The 17,865-nt window shown below is 46.1% G+C and overlaps 1 protein-coding gene across 2 annotated transcripts; it reads right to left on the bottom strand.

Annotated features, from left to right (window-relative positions):
* Positions 1–347: 347 nt before the first annotated feature.
* Positions 348–17,094, bottom strand: CPOX (coproporphyrinogen oxidase). Of its 2 annotated transcripts, XR_007407960.1 has the most exons (8): positions 16,456–17,094; positions 13,283–13,426; positions 12,882–12,992; positions 11,356–11,497; positions 8,913–9,131; positions 4,655–4,759; positions 4,367–4,475; positions 348–2,317 (listed from the first exon to the last, which is right to left on the bottom strand). XR_007407960.1 is itself a non-coding variant. In XM_025417061.3 (7 exons), exons 1-7 carry the CDS (start codon positions 17,000–17,002, stop codon positions 2,230–2,232), a joined length of 1,356 nt encoding a protein of 451 aa, XP_025272846.1. In that variant the 5' UTR covers positions 17,003–17,091; the 3' UTR covers positions 348–2,229. The 2 variants fall into 2 exon arrangements, 1 of the variants encoding a protein (XP_025272846.1); XM_025417061.3 differs by lacking the exon at positions 4,367–4,475 and having other exon boundaries at positions 16,456–17,091.
* Between the last annotated feature and the right edge of the window lie 771 nt (positions 17,095–17,865).

Below are 17,865 nucleotides of genomic sequence, written 5' to 3' on the forward strand. Positions count from 1 at the left end.
AAATTCCCATCCCTTCGTCCACTAGTATGCACGTACAAGCACCGGCAGGAAGTGTTCAGGCCGTGTGGAGGTACACCCTGGGCCCCTAATAGGCTCAGAATAAACATCAATATGAACTTGAGAGAAATTCATTTTGAATAATAGCAGAATGACCTATTTTCTAATAGTTACTCAATTCTTGGGTTTTTTTTTTCTCTCAGGCAGTCTTATATGTAAGAGAAATACGTGGTTATTGAAGGATATGAAAAACTGATACTCTGAAATTTTGAAATTTCATCTTAGTACCATGCCCAGACTCTGAAAGCCCTACACACAATGAAGCAGACTAGCAGATCTATATACGAGACTTTTTGTTGTAAAAAGTAAACAGGTTTATTTGACCATTTGTTCCTACATGCCTATATTTTTTTATCAGCTTTATTAAAGTATAAATCATACATACAATAAAATTCCATGATTTCAAGTGTGACGGTCGATGAGTTTTGATAAACGTGAACAGCCTAGTAATCACTGCCACAATCAATATACAGAACATTTCCATCCTCTTCAAATATTCTCTTGTTCCCTTCCAAAACCAATTCCCCAGTTCTAGCCCTGGCAACCACTGACGCACTTTCTTTTGTTTGAATTTTGGCTTTTCTAGGTTTTCACATAGTGTACTCCTACAGTGAGTTCTCTTTTGTGTCTGGCTTCTTTCACTTGGCATAATGCCATCTTGCTGTCTGCCCAAGTAGTTGTTGCTTTTCACCGATGAGTAGTATTTTCACATATTGATGTATCATCATTTGCTTATCCAGTCATCTGTTAATAGGCATTTCTGTTGTTTCCAAGTTTTGGAAACGGGAGTAAAGCTGCTCTAGAAATCTGAGTGCAAAACATATTTTTTGGGGTAAAATACCTAAAAATGAGGAACGATGGTTTTAGTACTAAAGAATATTTAACTTCCTTACATCAGGTATCCTTAAAAAAATTAAAAATACAAACCTATCTTAGCTATATTTCACAATAAAATTTATCAGAGGATCTATTGTAAGATGGTTGAAGAGTTCATACACTTTCCAGCCCTAAAAAGTCACACACATAATCACATACATTTAACATATTCCAAGATAATGCTTAATAATATGTAGGAAGAAACTATTCCTCCTAAATTTCAATAGATTATGTAAAATAAGATACACTAAAAAAAAAAAAACAAAAAAACACTCATATTAGATGAACAAAGAAGCCCCATTAAGAATTCTGTTGTGGTTTTCTCTTAAGAGCAAAGAGCTATGGAATCTCTAATTTAAAAAGAGGATGATTTTAGTCCATCTTACAAAGAAATATGTTTATTAAACATCTACCTGCTTCTCACACTAGTTGACTTTAAATAACGAAGGAAAATAATTCTCATTTCCTAAATGAGAAACACTTCCTAACTCATATCCCCAGGATTGTTCTTAAACTTCCATATAGAAAAGTCTGGAATAGGAAATTATAAATATCAGACTCCAGGGTTATAAGCTTTCACATTCAAAAGTGCGGAGAATCCAACATTAACAAATTATAGTTCTTCAAAATTCAGAACCACATCTTAGATGTCCCTTAAGTAACAGTGATATTACTTCAGAGTTAACAACTACAATCACTGAATTGTAACACATGCAGATATTAAGAAAATTTCAAGTGTTCTAAATATCATAAAAATGAACATTTTACAATATCATGATATATAAAGATCATGTTCAACGAAACTTCAGTCACAACAAAGTAAAAATTTTACCTTCCTTTCAAGCTGCTTTCTAATTATTAAGTCTTAACTTCACTGAATGGAAAATAAAATCTATCCCGCAACAGATTTTTGTGGCAGAAACTAAAACTTTAAAAAATATCTGAAATGGAAACAGCATGAGAAGTTTCCTGACACTATATTTAGAGTCCCTTAACTCAACACTTAGAAACTCAATTTCATATTTTGTAAACTAGTCATATAAAATGATCCTAAAAGTATAAATGAGTTTTGTATCAACCAACAGACTCTGACAAGCTGCCATCTCACCACCTGTCACCGGCAGCTTCCAATGGAAACTTGTGGTACTTAAAACACATGTCAGCATCTGCCCAGGAAGCAGACCGCAGAGCGAAGACTGGAGCTCCAGGACACAGGTTATTAACTGCCACACGGTGGCAACGCCGCCAGCACACATTCTGTGTCCCCCAAGCCCCAGGAAGGCCACTCCGCATGCATCAATGCACCCAGTCTCTCGGATGGCGCAGAACTTCTAGAATTTCCGCTTCTTTGGAGTTCTCTGGGGGTGAATGCATGTACTCCCATCTAAACAGGTCCAAAACAAAAGCAAAAGATGTAATAATAATAATAAAAGTTATAATGAGCAATCCACATACCTCCTTACTGAAAATAAATGAAAAAAATTCTAAGAGCAAAAAATGTCTTATACCTTGTCTCCAATGTACCTAATATGCCTTTTACTCACCAGCCTTTTTAAAAACATTTGCTGTTAAAGAAAGCATTTTAATAATTCCAGAGCATACTTTGGCTGATATTAATATCCCAGAGTCAAAATACACTTTCACCATAAACCAGTTTCATACAATGTAGAACCTCTGATGACTCATGTGCAAATACTTATGCATTTATTTTAATGTGTTACTTTCTATTTAAGGCAATGATATTGGTTTGCCTTTTTAAATAAATTCTGTCAGAAATGGGGATCCCTGGGTGGCTCAGTGGTTTGGCACCTGGCTTTGGCCCAGGGCATGATCCTGGAGTCCCGGGATCGAGTCCCGCACTGGGCTCCCGGCATGGAGCCTGCTTCTCTCTCTGCCTGTGTCTCTGCCTCTGCTTCTCTCTCTCTGTGTGTCTATCATAAATAAATAAATAAATCTTTAAAAAAAAATTTCTGTCAGAAAAGGGATATAAAATTTAGGTAAATAATACTTCAGAGAATATACAAATATAGTCGAAATGAGCTGTAGAATGAAGTCTGGCAGACACTGGTTTAGACCAGGGGTTAGCAAACTTGTCCTATCCAGGATCACAAAATAGATGACTTTAATTTAGGCTTTGTGGGGCTGCAGTCTCTCGCATAGTCTTTTCTGTTTTTAATAATCTTCTAAAAATGTAAAATTCATTCTTAGCTCAAGGTCTGTAAATTATGTAAAATAAGGTCACATCACAAGTGGTCTTGGATTCACTTGCAGCCTGAAGTTTGTGCACCCTTGCTACAGACTCTAAGAAGCTAAAAGTGACCTGTCATGTAAACTGTTCAGATGGGCAAGGGATTGATGTATAATCCATCCATACCTGCAGCTAAGAAAATACCTTGTAAGTAGGGGCCAGTAGTAACCAGGAAGAAAACTGGAGACCTTAAAACCTTATCTCTACTTTTTCTTCATGTCTCGTCTCCAGGGAGGCAGGAACACCTAGCAGGGATGTGCGTGAGCTTTCAGCTAAGGACATGTGATCCCAACAACAGCAGTCGTACGAGGACAGAGCGAACGCCATTCTGAAGGCAGTCACAACCATACAGGGTGCTAACCTAACCAGGACAGATCTGCGCGGCAGAAAGAGGCCAGCCCTTCCTCGGTGCCACCCAGCAGTCTTCTTATTTGGACATTTACACTCACAGAGAAAAGAAGATTCTAGCTCTTATAAAACAAGTTGTGTAGTTTTTCCTTTTTTTCCTGATCTTTTCTATTTCATCGTGTACACACATCATTCTGTTTCTTTTTTTTTAAGATTTTATTTGTTTGAGAGAAAGAGAGCGCAGGAGCAGGGGGAGGGGAAAGGAGAGAGGGAGAAGCAGACTCCCCACTGAGCAGGGAGCCTGTCCCAGGGCTGGATCCCAGGACCCTGGGATCATGACCTGAGCCCAAGGCAGCTGCTTAGCCAACTGGGTCACCCAGGTGACCAATTCTCCCATTCTCATGTTCTTATAGCCCAAAAGTCAACCCAATAGCACCAACATAAATAGATCTGTCTTTGAAATTCCCCTCATTGGGCTGCCTGGGTGGTTCAGTCAGTTTGGCATCCGACCCTTGATCTCAGCTCGTCTTGACCTCAGGGTTGTGAGTTCGAGCCCCACATCAGGTGCCACACTGGGCATGAAGTCTAGTCAAAAAATAAAAAATTCCCCCATAGGTTCAGTTAGCCTCTATGGAAGCTCACCATAGCAGCACGTAAAGCACAAAGAGGATGCCAAGCACCAGCAACACTCCTTCATACTTTCAAATAAGCTTGATGCTTCACACTGGAGAGCAAGACTTTTCCTCATAAATGTAACAATTTCTAATGAAATAAAGTTGAAAAATCTGATGTGCTCGAATAAATTTGCTTTGCCCATAGCTCTTACTAGAAAATTACCAGGTCAGGAAGGTCGCTCTGGGCCCCTAGATGTCGCCATCCACCTTATGTTCTCACTCCCTCTATCCTTTCCCGGCCGTCACCCACAAAGTCACATCATCCATCCTGACTTTAAAAAAAACAAAAAATATTATTTTCCTTATTATATGACTATGATTTTATCATAAAGTCAGCAAAGTCAAACCACTGAAGTCTTTAGGTAAGACGTATACAGTGTCAGTGTTTGTGTTTTGCGGGGCTCAGCCGACTAAGACCGGAGAAATAATTATCATGATGAGTTATTCTTACCGCGCGGTTAGAGGTAAAGACATCAAGATGCTTTCGATCCTGGATCCCGGAGTGAAGAGGCCAAACTTTGTCCCCCGATCATACAGCAGGTTAAATTCTACATACCTGCCACAAAGACAACAAATAACAGTAGGGCCACTTGAGTAAAATCTTTCTGCAGATTAGCGCGTGCAGGACACTCCCAGGGGGTGGGGGTGCCCCTGCCCCCTGCCGTCCTCCTCCCCGTCGGCTGGAACAGACAGAGGAGCCCCAGGCTGCAGCCAGCTAAGCCTTCTCCACGTGGACAGGCATAAATAAAGGCATTCTACCCAACGAACAATACGATATAGATTCGGCGCCAACACAGAGCAGTTACCAAACAAGGAGGTTATGTTTTCCAGTAAGTAAACAGAGTGGACACGGGGCTGACACCTGCAAAGCACAAAAACAATCAAGAGAAAGAAATGGCACCTCCGTCAGGACAGAACAGCTGTCTCTGGCCTTGCCCCAAGGTCTGAGATGTTTCAGAAGACTTTTCACCACCTGTAACTTCCACGCACTAAGATGGTGAAAACTGTTGTAATCGAAAGGCCAAGTACAGCTGACAGGAATTGAGTAACAATTACTAATATATTCTAGATACTTCCTTTCTTAAAGTACGTAACAGCCCTGATGAGCAGTGATATAATTCAGTCTTCCGGCAGATTCGTGGCAACCATAACAATAAGCAGTGGTTGAGCTACAGTCTTTATTTTGCTAAGAAAGACGTCTTTAGCCTCAACCTAAAACTTGGTTCAATAAATTTATTTTCCATTAACTGCCACGGTGTCAGATCTAAACTCTGTCTGGCTTCTAAATCTCTGACTGCCTTTGACCTCACGGGATTTTTTGTAAAAGGTCATTAAAGTTCAAAGATAATTTTTCCTACTCATATAAATGTAAAATGACCCACAGAGCTGAAGATTCAGTGAACAGTGCCCCTTTCAAATCATTTTTCAACTCATTCACAAGCTGTTCTCTTGGTCTCCACTTCCCTCAGACAGTCTGTTTGCCCACTGCATAGGCTTTAATGACACCTGGTGGAAGACAGCCTCTAGAATCCCGCAGTACTTAAATTTTTAGAAAACACTCTTCTGTGTAGAAACTTGCCAAAAGCCCTGAGGAAATGTAAAGAAATTATATCTATGGATCCCTTTCTAGTACTCAGTATTGATTCATCACAGATTGAATTGTGTGCATCAATAACTAATACCTTCTTCTACTTGTTTCGAAAGATAATATAAGCAAAATGTCTTAATTTCTTCCTAAGACCACGGAAAAGAATTTCGGTCTCTCGGCCACCTTGTTCACCCCGGACGCTGCCTTTATGAAACATGATATTCAAGGGATGGCTGTGCTACTCTAGTCTGTACGGATGTCTCTTCAAAGGCCCTTGCAAGGGACTCTCTAAATGAATTTTCTGGGAGGATCCCTGTACTGCTTTCCTTTCTTGAGTGAAAAATGCCTCTCTGACTCCTACTAGGTTTCACTTAGATCTGCTCTTTCTGATCCTTCCAGATACATTCATCCTGAGGGGCCTGAAAACCATGAACCTTAGCCATTCCCTTCAACTTAACAGATACCCAAATTTTATGCTGTTTCCCTTTCCCAAAATACAACAAAGTTAAAGATCTTTAGTTTCTGGGGCGCCTGGCTGGCTTAGTTGGTAGACTCAGCCTAAGGATTGTGAGTTTGAGCCCCATGTTGGGTGTAGAGATTACTAACAGATAGATCAATTCATCAACTGATTGATCAACAGACATACTTTAAAAAAATTAAAATTAAAAAAAAAAATCCTTAGTTTCTGTTCTCCTATGGAAAAGAAGACTCTAAGATTGAAGTTCAAGGTCTGGGGAGAGAACAGCAGTAAGTGGATAAGAGACTAAAAAAAATTACCCAGTAAGAGACTAAAGTCCAAAGAGAAGCAGCCTGACCTGGGCAAGGGCAGCTCCTATTTGGGGCAGGAGGCAGCGGAGCCCGCGCAGATACAGATAGGGCTCTGAGCGCCACGTGGAAGGAGGTGAAGGCAATGCTGACAACCACAGTGAAGAGCTGGGTTATCTTAAATCCCAGAGTTGACTGCCCTCTTAAAACCTACCGATAAAGGTGGTGGCAGGAGGTTCTCTGTGGGAAACAGCCACCAAGACCAAAACCAACACAAAATAACAGACACCAGCAAGAACACAAAACGTTATTCCTATGTCTTAGAAGTTTTAAGGCTTTGTCTAATTAGTATTCACAGAATCTGTCCACTTTGCACATGAAATCCTATGAAAACTAGAACACTGCATTTTCCTGAGGGGTTTTTTTTTTTCTTTTTTGTAGATTTTCATTGGATATTTATTGACGTATAATTGTTACATTAGTTTCAGGTGTACAATATGATTCAACAGTTCTGTACATTACTCTGTGCTTATCGCCAAAAGTGTACTCTTAATCCCCTTCACCCTATTTCACATCTCCCACCCACCTCCCGGCTTGTAACCACTAATTTGTTCTCTGTATTTGAGTCTAGTTTTTTTGTTTCTTTTTTATTTGTTCATTTGGTTCTTACACTGCACATATTACTCAGCCATAAAAAAAGAATGAGATCTTGCCATTTGTAACAACATGGATGGAGCTCCAGGGTATAAGGCTAAGTGAAATAAGTCAGAGAAAGACAAATACCCTATGATTTCATTTACATGTGGAATTTAAGAAATAAAACAGCACAGAGTTTTAAATTATCCTCTCAGGCACACCTTCCCCACTAAACTGGGAGCTTCTTTTCCAGATGCATGTTATGCACATCTTTGTCACTAGGATAGTGCCTACCTAGAGGGATAGTATAATAAATATCAAGTGAAAAAAGGGAGGAATAGTAAAGATATAGTTGAAAAATCAGGAGACAAAAAAAAAAAAAAAGTCCCAAACAGATGCATTAAGAACTTCTAACAAGAAAACGTAATCACTGCCATTCTCCCCAAGTTTCTAAATAATGACCAGATAACAGAGGCAGCTGTAAGAAAGAATAAACACAAATATTTACCTTTAAACTTGAAACATTACCTAAGTTGGCCTTTTCAGGGACTAGCCTTACCTTCTTAAGTACTGGAACTATTATTTGCCTGAGACAGAATTACATACATGAGAAACTCCGTGTTACAGCTAGGGACCAGAACTCACATGCAGTAAGATCGCAATGAGGACTGACGTGAGCTAGCAGAGTGGCTCACCTGGAGCCGATGTGCAAGCATACCCTGGGTGCAGATGACGTCAACGTGGTCACCCGACTTAGCTCACCAAGCTCAGCGCACAGAACAGGGTGGCTAAGGTGACTATCTGGTAAGACATACAGACCTGCTTCAGCTGTGTAACGTCCTCCACGTAAGGGAAAGACTGCCAGTCACGGTGACCTGCTTCCACATCTGGGGTCTTTTATTTCCTAGTTGTGTTATCTTGGGCAAGAGACTTACTTTTCTCGGAGTAAGTTTTATCATCTGTAAAATGATGATAATCAGACCCGTCTCACAGCTGTATAAAGACTAGATGCCAACCGTCTAACGTTTTGGCTGGCACATAGAAAGGACTCCCTAATTAGTAAGTATTACCATTAAGTATAAATGATCTCTGAGATGACTATGTCCATTATAATGACCTCCATGAAATCTTAAAGATGAATAGAAACGTGTGGGAGTCCAAATTTACAATGCAGCAAAAACATTAAATGATGCCCATATCTTGGCATAAGGCTGGAAGGCACTGCTAGAAGGCCCAAAGGAATCAGCCGAATTAAATTCAGCAAGTACCACTACATGGCTGCTAGGAGTCTCTAATGTACAGACAATGAAATAAATTTTGCCTTTTTTTAACGTTTTATTTATTTGAGAGAGAGTGTGTGCTCACACATGAGCATTGAGGGGAGTGGGGGAGCAGAGGGAGAAGCAGACTCCCCACTGAGCAGGGAACCTGATGCAGGTGTCGGGGCTCAATTCCAGGACCCCGAGATCATGATCTGAGCTAAAGGCAGAGGCTCAACCACCCAGGAGCCCCAACTTTGCCCTTTTTATAAAACTGTTCCACACAATTTTTAATGTGCATTTAACATTCATCTAGCTATAAAAAGCAGCTCAGGATAGTATTAATACACCTCTAATGAAGTAACTGCCCAAGACAACACACCAGCCACTATGACTCCTGCTGCCCCACTTCCCCCAGCAGTCATGCAATGAGACGATATATTCTCCTGTTGCTCACTCACCGTCCTCTCCGGAGCTGCTGCCATAGCTTCTCCTGGGGCGTGAAAGAGTCATTGTGGTGCTTTTTCACAAGAGGAATATAAGAAGGAACAACAGCCTGGGCACAGCTCTGCACAAAGCGAAACACTTCCTCCTTGGATGGAGAGTCAAGGTCATCAAAAAAGATGCCCCCGATGCCCCTCCTCTCCCCACGATGGACTATAAAAAAGTAGTCATCACACCTGGAAAACACAGGAAAGCCATGTCAAGGATCAATGTGAGCTTTCCAGCTTAGGGCGCTATCCTTGACTAGTGCCCACACGGTGGCCTTACTTTTCCTCCAACTCTGAAATGACACTAGGGCTTTAGACAGATTTCCCCCAAGTTAGCGCCCACATAGAAAATGCTCGTGCTCTTATGTGCAATGCAAGTAGGGAATTTAACACATGTCTATGGAGAGGATATGGAACTCTAAAAACTTTAATAAAAAAGAAACAAAGAGTCCAGTATTAATAGCGTATTTCTTAAAACGAGTGATGTGACTGCCTTCGGCAGCACTGCTGCTTCTCCAAGAGGCTGGACAGGACTCCTCTAGCAACACCACCAACCAAGTCTGTGTCTGGGAACCAACCCTTTGGCTCCTGAGTCAGATCTTTATTCACCAAAGAAAGGTACAGTAAATAATCTCTAAGGTCTCTTCAGCAATAGAGTGAGGGCCCTATAGTACGCATGACTGAGGGAGGGGCTGGCACAGGAGCCGTTCAGAGAACACCTACAGACGTATGAAAGGTTACTCTGTGAGCCCGCACAGCAAACTATCCATCTGGTCGAGTCTTCCCCCTCACTGTGCCTACTAGAGCGGGTTTCCTAAAAATTATTTCCTAAATGCTAAATTTGTAGAATAGTTTACAGTGTCGAAATAGCTTGTTAGATGATCTCTAGAAGAATAATGATCTGTAAATAGAAAAACCTGTACGAACAAAAACTAAAAGCCATTTAAAAGATTCTATTAAAAATAGCCTTAATTTAAAAAAAAAAAATAGCCTTCTAGCTTAAAAAAAAAAAAAAAAAACAAAGGTAGTAGCTGCAAATCCCTAGAGCTGATACACTGGTATGATTCCCCTTGACTGATTTGTTGGCCTTCTTTTCCATGTACATCTTTTTTTTTTTTTTCAAGATTTTATTTATTTATTCATGAGAGACACAGGGACAGGCAGAGACACAGGAATAGGGAGAAGCAGGCTCCCTGCGGGGAGCCCAATATGGGACTCGATCCCGGATCCCGGGATCATGACCTGAGCTGAAGGCAGATGCTCAACCACTAAGCCACCCAGATGCCCCTCCATGCACATTTTATTAACATAGTTGAAGTACATCCTGAGTAAGGTTGTGAAATCAGCTTTAACCAAATCACCCTAATTCAAAATCTCCATGAAATTATGAAATTAAGAAATTTGCTACATACTTATACTGAAAGCTTATTTTTAACTAACCTGCATCCTCAATATCTTAGTAACTAATATCACCCAGATAGAATCATCTCAATAATAGCAATAAGAGGAAACCAAAAAATGTCACCCAATGTCACCCATACCAGTCCTCTTCCTGGAAGGATGCTGATTTGTGAGAGAGAAAAAAAAACAAAACAACAACAACAAAAAACAACCCTCCACCATGTCTCTATGCTCCCACCACTATGCAATTATCAGTGGTAATATCGATGGAAAAGAGAATATACCCTTTCTGAGAGTCTTAAAGCTGGACTCTGCATCTTACATAAATAATATCAAGATTCCACAATTATTAGTTCTAAAAGCAAAGCAAAACTACCCCCACCCAAACAAACAAAAAACACCAAAACCTCTTCTCCCCCTCCTTTTTCAGGAATGCCAATTATCTCTAAGCAGGTTGGGTACTTCACTCTTATTCCAAACAATTAATGCCTGGACTCCATTTCACATCTACCAAATATCCTGGATCTCCTCACAACACATTTGTTTCCCTTTCCTTTATCATTCGAGTTTCTTTAACACAGTGTCCAATCCCACTCTTCTCCTTGCGCAAAGCATCTGGTATATTTGCATCGCTCCCTAATAGTTCTCCAACCCCCTCCAAGTCCTAATGTTCCCATGGCAACAACAGTTCTCAACTGGGAGGAGGAGTAGATATCCTACCCCAGGATTAAAAAGCCTCTAATTCTCAGGCATAGATCACGTTAAAATTTCTATCCTAAATTATTTTTGCAGTCAAAAATATGCTGCTACCCAATTTTTATTACAGACATTCAAATATTTCTAAGTAAGTAACTTAGTAAGACTGCTTCAAATGGGTATCCCACTTCTAAATGGGCAAAGAAAACAGATCTACCTTCATAAGTTGAAAAAGGCAACACGGTAATTGCCTTTAGGACCTACAAAAGGAAGGAATGAAATGTATTTTAGATGTATTGACAATACCTTTACCTACCATTTTTTAAATTTAGGGTAGAGATCAGGACCATGCTGGTCACAGGCCTCCTTCAGAGTTCTGTGAAAATGGACAGCATCCTCTTGGTTCAAGTATGTTGGAGTAAGGTCACACCCACCGCCAAACCACCACTGCTTGTTACCTACAAAACCAAGGCATGAGATTCTCATGCAGACGTTGGACTGTGAGAGGCAGCGCACTACTTGTATCTGCAAAGTGAGTTTATCAGATTCGTTTATTAAACATGAAATGGGGGACAATCAAAAAAGTATTTAACTAAATTTAGCTCTGAATGCCCAGGAAAGCCTAAGCAGGAAAGAAAAGGTAAAAGCAGAAAGAGAAGTAGGAAATTAAAAAGTGAGAGAGTAGAACCAGACAGGGAAAGGACACGCATGGCAGTGAATGAGGAAACACCATGTGGGTGGGCCAGGCAGTAGATCTCGAGTCTGGCTGCGTATCAGAATCACATGAAGAGCGTTAAATGCCTCTGCTAGGTCACAATTTAAAGAACAAACAAGCAAAAAACAAGCAAATCTCTGGCCCAAGCATCTACGGTTTATAAAAAACACCCCTGGAGATTCTGATGTTGCCTGAATTAAAAACCACTGCCCCGCCCCTTACTCCAGGAAACACTTGCAGACGGACACAACTTGACATCTGAGAATAACTATTTCATGTGCTCGGTTGGGTCGACAGACTGCCAGTACCAGTGATCGACTTCTACCATGACAAGGTTGAACCGAACGGAATGTCTTCAAAATGCAAGTTAAATACCTGGCCTTTAAATGCCATCACTGCAGAGACACCAAGAGCCCCAGAGTGGCACCGCATGGATGCTCTGCTGGGCGGAAACACCCGGCCCAGCCTAGAGAGACCGGGGCTGGAACTACATGTCCACAATAGGCACCATAATAGGCTTCACCCTATCTTAAGCCCACAGACAGTATGCTGGGGACTAGTGAACCAACGCACGTGGAAGACTTTTTCCAAAAGCAAATCCTCCATTTCAATATAACCTTGTACATAATAAGGTTTTCCTGTGGACTTCCTGAGGATTTCTTTTCTTGGGCAAAGAACCCTGTGTGCACTCTGAATTTGATATTCCTTAAATCATTCCTTCTGTGTTGAAGGCAATATGGGGAAGTCACAGCCCAGCCAATACTATTTTCTCTTTTCACCTTTAGTGTACAATCCATTGCACTAGCCAAGGAGTAAGGCTTCATATGCCTCCTGAAAAACCTAGTTAAGATTTATGTATTCTGGGGCACCTAGTGACTCAGTGGTGGAACGTCTGCCTTCCGCTCAGGGCCCAGGATTGAGTCCCACATCGGACTCCCTGCATGGAGCCTGCTTCTCCCTCTGCCTGTGTCTCTGCCACTCTTTCTGTGTCTCTCATGAATAAATAAAATCTTTAAAAAAAAAAAAAGATTTATATACTCTTTCTCACATTTAGATCATACCCTCTGCCTTGTTTTAAAACACACATTTTGCACAATAATATTTTGCACACCTCCAGGGATGCTTACCGTCGGCTTCTTCTACTTCAAAGTATCTGTAGTTGAAATGGATAGTAGGCGCATGAGGATTCTTGGGGTGGATAACAGAGCTCACGCCCATAGCTGAAAATGGCAATTTACCTGGAAAGTAAAACATGAAGTGAGCAGCACTCAACCAGCAGGCTTGATTAACTCCAACTTAGTTTCTGAAGCAATTTTCAAGAGCTGCTTTTATGTCTTTTAAAAAACCAATTTTTAAAAAGTAAATGTGAACATGCTTCTCTGGTATATGCACCCAAATGGCTTTTTTTGTCGTTTTTTTTTTTTTTTTTTTTTTTTTTACAGAAGCACTGTTTATTTTACAAATAAAACTTGTGAAGGGAAAAAAAGAAGTTTGAAAGGACTGTGATAGGCTATGGAGACTGATTTACCATCTTTAGTCTTCAGATTTTTTCCTCGGCTTCTCATTTGTTTTGCTGCTTCCTCAGAAAGATTCCCATGAACAACAGAAATGCTCACCCCAGCCTTTTCAAAAACATGCCCATCTTGAAGTACACAGCTGATGCCACCACCTCCTGTGTATAGAAACAGAAAATGAGGAGAGAGCATAAGGGTACAGCAAAATCAAATATAACCCTTGCATGAAGGTGGTGGGATGAGGAGTTATCTTCCTCTTCTCCAAATCTTCTATAACATCAGTATATGTATAATTTTTAAATACAATAAAATCAGGTAATCAGCTTAGCTTGACGACACTGCTACTGAGAGGGGGCAAAAACTACACCTTCCCCACATCACTAAACTGAAGATTTCTTCTACAACTAAAATAAACACAGGAAAGGGATGCCTGGGTGCCTCAGTGGTAGAGCCTCTGCCTTCGGCTCCCTGCATGAAGCCTGCTTCTCCCTTTGCCTGTTTCTCCACCTCTCTTTGTGTCTCTCGTGAATAAATCTTAAAAAAAAAAAAAAAAAAAAAGAATCACATAATATCTTCCCTTCAACTACTGTTCAAAATGGCATGCGTTGGTTATGATATATGAGAGGAGGCTGAGATTAAAAACAGGCATGGGTATATTTGAGGGGTATTCTATTATAGAATTTAAGAGCTTCCTATTATTTCAAATGTTTTTTTCTCAGTGTGTCATTTACCATTTAATTCTGCTTACAGGCAATTAAAAAAAAATGGTAGCTATTTGAACTCTTCAGGGATTGGGAACCTTAAACTGAGTTAAGACACATATTAATATTTAAGTATCTGAGCTTTATGCTTAATAGCTAGCTTATTTTTTATTTTTTATTTATTTTTTGCTAGTTTGTTTTTTAAACATTAGAGTTACCATCAAGCCAACTGTTTTATGGAGGTACCTGTTTGCCTTGTTTTGTTTTTAAGAATTTTTAGAGCTGGATGGGACGTAAGATGACCCAGTGCAAACTACCCGCCCCCTGCACATTTCAAATGAGAAAATGAGGTCCAGAAAGATAAAACACCTTATCACAGATAAGATCACACAGCTGGCAAGCGGGCCCAACAATTTGTCTTTCTATGCATCACACAGTATTGTAAGCACTTCACATACATCCAACCTGATAATACCCTCATATATTATTTCTAATCTCATTTCATTAATGAGAAACAGAGGTACACCAAAAATTCAGTAACTTCTGAAGACCGCAGTAGCTATTCTAGTACTTGAGCTTGTCTGGTTCAGACATTACATTACAGAATGGAAAACACTTTGAAGACCACATTTAGCCTCGTTTAATATCAATGTGGCGGTTTCACAGCTCAAAGTCCGCTGAGGAGAAGCGGCAGTAGTATTCCTGGCTAAGAAGTCAGGAATTCCTCAAATTTATGACCAAGATGTGGGGTTTTCACTCCACAGGCAATAACAAGGTCATGAATACATGATTCTCTAAAAACTGGGGTTTTCTTTATTAAAGTATTATTGACATATATTAGTGTCAGGCGTATGACGCAATGATTTATTTTTTTGATGCAATGATTTAAATGTTTGTATATGTTGCAAAATAAGCCTACTTAGGTCATCACAGAATTACGAAATTTTTTCCTTACAATGAGAATTTTCAAGCTCTACTCCCTTAGCAACTTTAAAACACGCAATACGGTATTTTTGACCATAGTCCCCAAGCTGTGCGTTATATTCTCATGAGTTACTTCATAACACAGTTTGCACCCCCGGCTCCCCTGGGTCATTCTGCCCGCTCCCCTCGCCCCCTCCTGTTGACAACCACTAATCTGAACAACTGGGCTTTAATACTGAAGTTTTCTGGCCGTTGGAAGGAAAGATGTTCCCAGTAGGAAACCTGGCGGTGCAGGCAGAGCTACTGACACGCAAGCGGTCCTCGCGCCCCTTGAGAACAAGACGCAGGGACACAAGGTGGCCGCGGGCTGGAGTCCGGGCCGGGCAGGAGGCAATCTCACGTTTCCTCCAGGAGGAGAAGGGGTGAATGCGCCCGAGAAACGGGGGAGACGGGGAGACGGGGGAGTCGGGGGAGGGCCGCTGCTCAAGGACAACTCGGACACGCAGGCTCCGCGGCTGAAGATGACCTTAGGGCTCCGAGGGGACCGCCGTCAACCGCGCCGCCCGGGGACGGGGCTCAGGGGCCGCGGGCGGACGGGGACGGGGACCGGGGACGGGGATGCGGGGCTCAGGGGCCGCGGACCGACGGGGACGGGGACCGGGGACGGGGATGCGGGGCTCAGGGGCCGCGGGCGGACGGGGACGGGGACCGGGGCGGGGACGCGGACGGACGGGGACGGGGACCGGGGCGGGGACGCGGGGCTCAGGGGCCGCGGGCGGACGGGGACCGGGGACGGGGATGCGGGGCTCAGGGGCCGCGGACGGACGGGGATGGGGACCGGGGCGGGGATGCGGGGCTCAGGGGCCGCGGACGGACGGGGACGGGGACCGGGGACGGGGATGCGGGGCTCAGGGGCCGCGGACGGACGGGGACGGGGACCGGGGACGGGGATGCGGGGCTCAGGGGCCGCGGACGGACGGGGGCGGGGATGCGGGGCTCAGGGGCCGCGGACGGACGGGGCGGGGACCGGGGCGGGGACGCGGACGGACGGGGACGGGGACCGGGGCGGGGACGCGGGGCTCAGGGGCCGCGGGCGGACGGGGACCGGGGACGGGGATGCGGGGCTCAGGGGCCGCGGACGGACGGGGATGGGGACCGGGGCGGGGATGCGGGGCTCAGGGGCCGCGGACGGACGGGGACCGGGGACGGGGACGCGGGGCTCAGGGGCCGCGGACGGACGGGGACGGGGACCGGGGACGGGGACGCGGGGCTCAGGGGCCGCGGACGGACGGGGACGGGGACCGGGGACGGGGACGCGGGGCTCAGGGGCCGCGGGCGGACGGGGACGGGGACCGGGGACGGGGACGCGGGGCTCAGGGGCCGCGGACGGACGGGGACGGGGACAGGGGACGGGGACGCGGGGCTCAGGGGCCGCGGACGGACGGGGACGGGGACCGGGGCGGGGACGCGGGGCTCAGGGGCCGCGGGGCTCACGGCCTGGCGCACCCTCGGCGGACGGCCGCCCCCGCCCGCCCCGCCCCCCGCCCCGCCGGGCCGCTCACCTTCCTTCCTCTCCCAGCGGTCCACGGAGAAGCGGGCGCCGCCGTCCACCTGCGCCAGCGCCCGGCACACCTGCGCCTGCGTCTCCAGCACCAGCAGCTCCATCCTGGTCTTCATGTCGCCCGGCCTGGCCCGCAGCTCGCGCAGGGCGGTCACCGGCGGCGCCATGAAGCAGCGGCAGCGGCGGCCCAGCTCGTCGTCGTCGTCGTCGTCCTCGCCGTCCTGCCGCCTCCCCGGCGACGGGCTCCGCGGCCCCCGGCTCCTGGGCTCCGCCTCCGCCCGCTCCGCGCGCCCGAAGGCGGCGGCCGCCAGCCCCGCCAGCCCCGCCAGCCCGGCCAGCGCCCCGCTCAGCCCGGTGCCCGGCCGGGGGCCTCCTCTCGCCGCCGGGCTGTGCCCCAGGCCCCGGCTCGGCTCCCGGCCCGCGGCGCCCGGCGGCCGGCAGGTGCGTCCCGCCGCGCGGCTCCCGGCCCCGGCGCTCAGCCCGCCGCCGCCGCCCCGCGCCGCTCGCCAGCACGAGCCCGCGCTCAGCCCGCCCAGGCGCAAGGCCATGCTGCCCGCGGCCGCGTCCCCGGGTCGGTCCCCGAGCTGCCGCGGCCCAAGTCGGCACCCGCGCCTGCAGACGCGACCTGGGGCGCAGAAGAGCCGGGCGGCCGATGGGAGGCGGGGGCTGCTGGGAGCTGTAGTCCGGCCGATGGGAGGCGGGGGCTGCTGGGAGCTGTAGTCCGGCTGCTGGGAGCTGCGGTGCGGCTGCTGGGAGGCGGGGGAGGCCTATGGGAGGCGGGGGCTGCTGGGAGCTGTAGTCCGGCCGATGGGAGGCGGGCGCTGCTGGGAGCTGTAGTCCGGCTGCTGGGAGCTGCGGTGCGGCTGCTGGGAGGCGGGGGAGGCCGATGGGTGGCGGGAGCTGCTGGGAGGCGGGGGAGGCCGATGGGAGGCGGGGCTGCTGGGAGCTGTAGTCCGGCCGATGGGAGGCGGGGCTGCTGGGAGCTGTAGTCCGGCTGCTGGGAGCTGCGGTGCGGCTGCTGGGAGGCGGGGGAGGCCGATGGGAGGCGGGGGCTGCTGGGAGCTGCGGTCCGGCTGCTCCGCCTGCAGGGGCGCGCCGGGGAGATAAGAGGGTGCGCCTCCCCAGGAGGGCGGGCCCCCAAACCCGGGAGCCGGGTGCTGAGGATGCGAAGGCGGAGATAAGAGGCTTTCTGGTCACGTCCCACTTCTGGTCGGCTGTCCGTCCAATCAACCCCCGGGAGAAGCCAAATTAGGGCTGGAGGCTGAGGTCTAAGGGGTCAGAAGTATAGCCAGAGACCCCCCCCCCCCATGCACATTTTCATCCTGGGTTGCAAATCCTGACCCCGAATCTGTAGAAGGCCCCTTCGACTTCCAGAGCCTGCCCGATGGGCTGGGGCCGGAGCCTGGGAGAC

The sequence above is a fragment of the Canis lupus genome, chromosome 33 (assembly GCF_003254725.2).
Source record: "Canis lupus dingo isolate Sandy chromosome 33, ASM325472v2, whole genome shotgun sequence".
Classification (NCBI taxonomy): Eukaryota; Metazoa; Chordata; class Mammalia; order Carnivora; family Canidae; genus Canis; species Canis lupus.

Excerpts from the sequence above, each read along its gene's own strand:
- CPOX (XM_025417061.3), bottom strand. The coding sequence starts at position 17,002 with ATGGCCTTGCGCCTGGGCGGGCTGAGCGCGGGCTCGTGCTGGCGAGCG. Across the intron at positions 9,132-11,355 it reads TACCCTAAATTTAAAAAATG|GTGTGATGACTACTTTTTTA; the intron begins GTAGGTAAAGGT and ends TGTGTTTTCCAG. Across the intron at positions 4,760-8,912 it reads CAGCAGCTCCGGAGAGGACG|GTATGTAGAATTTAACCTGC; the intron begins GTGAGTGAGCAA and ends TCTTTGTGGCAG.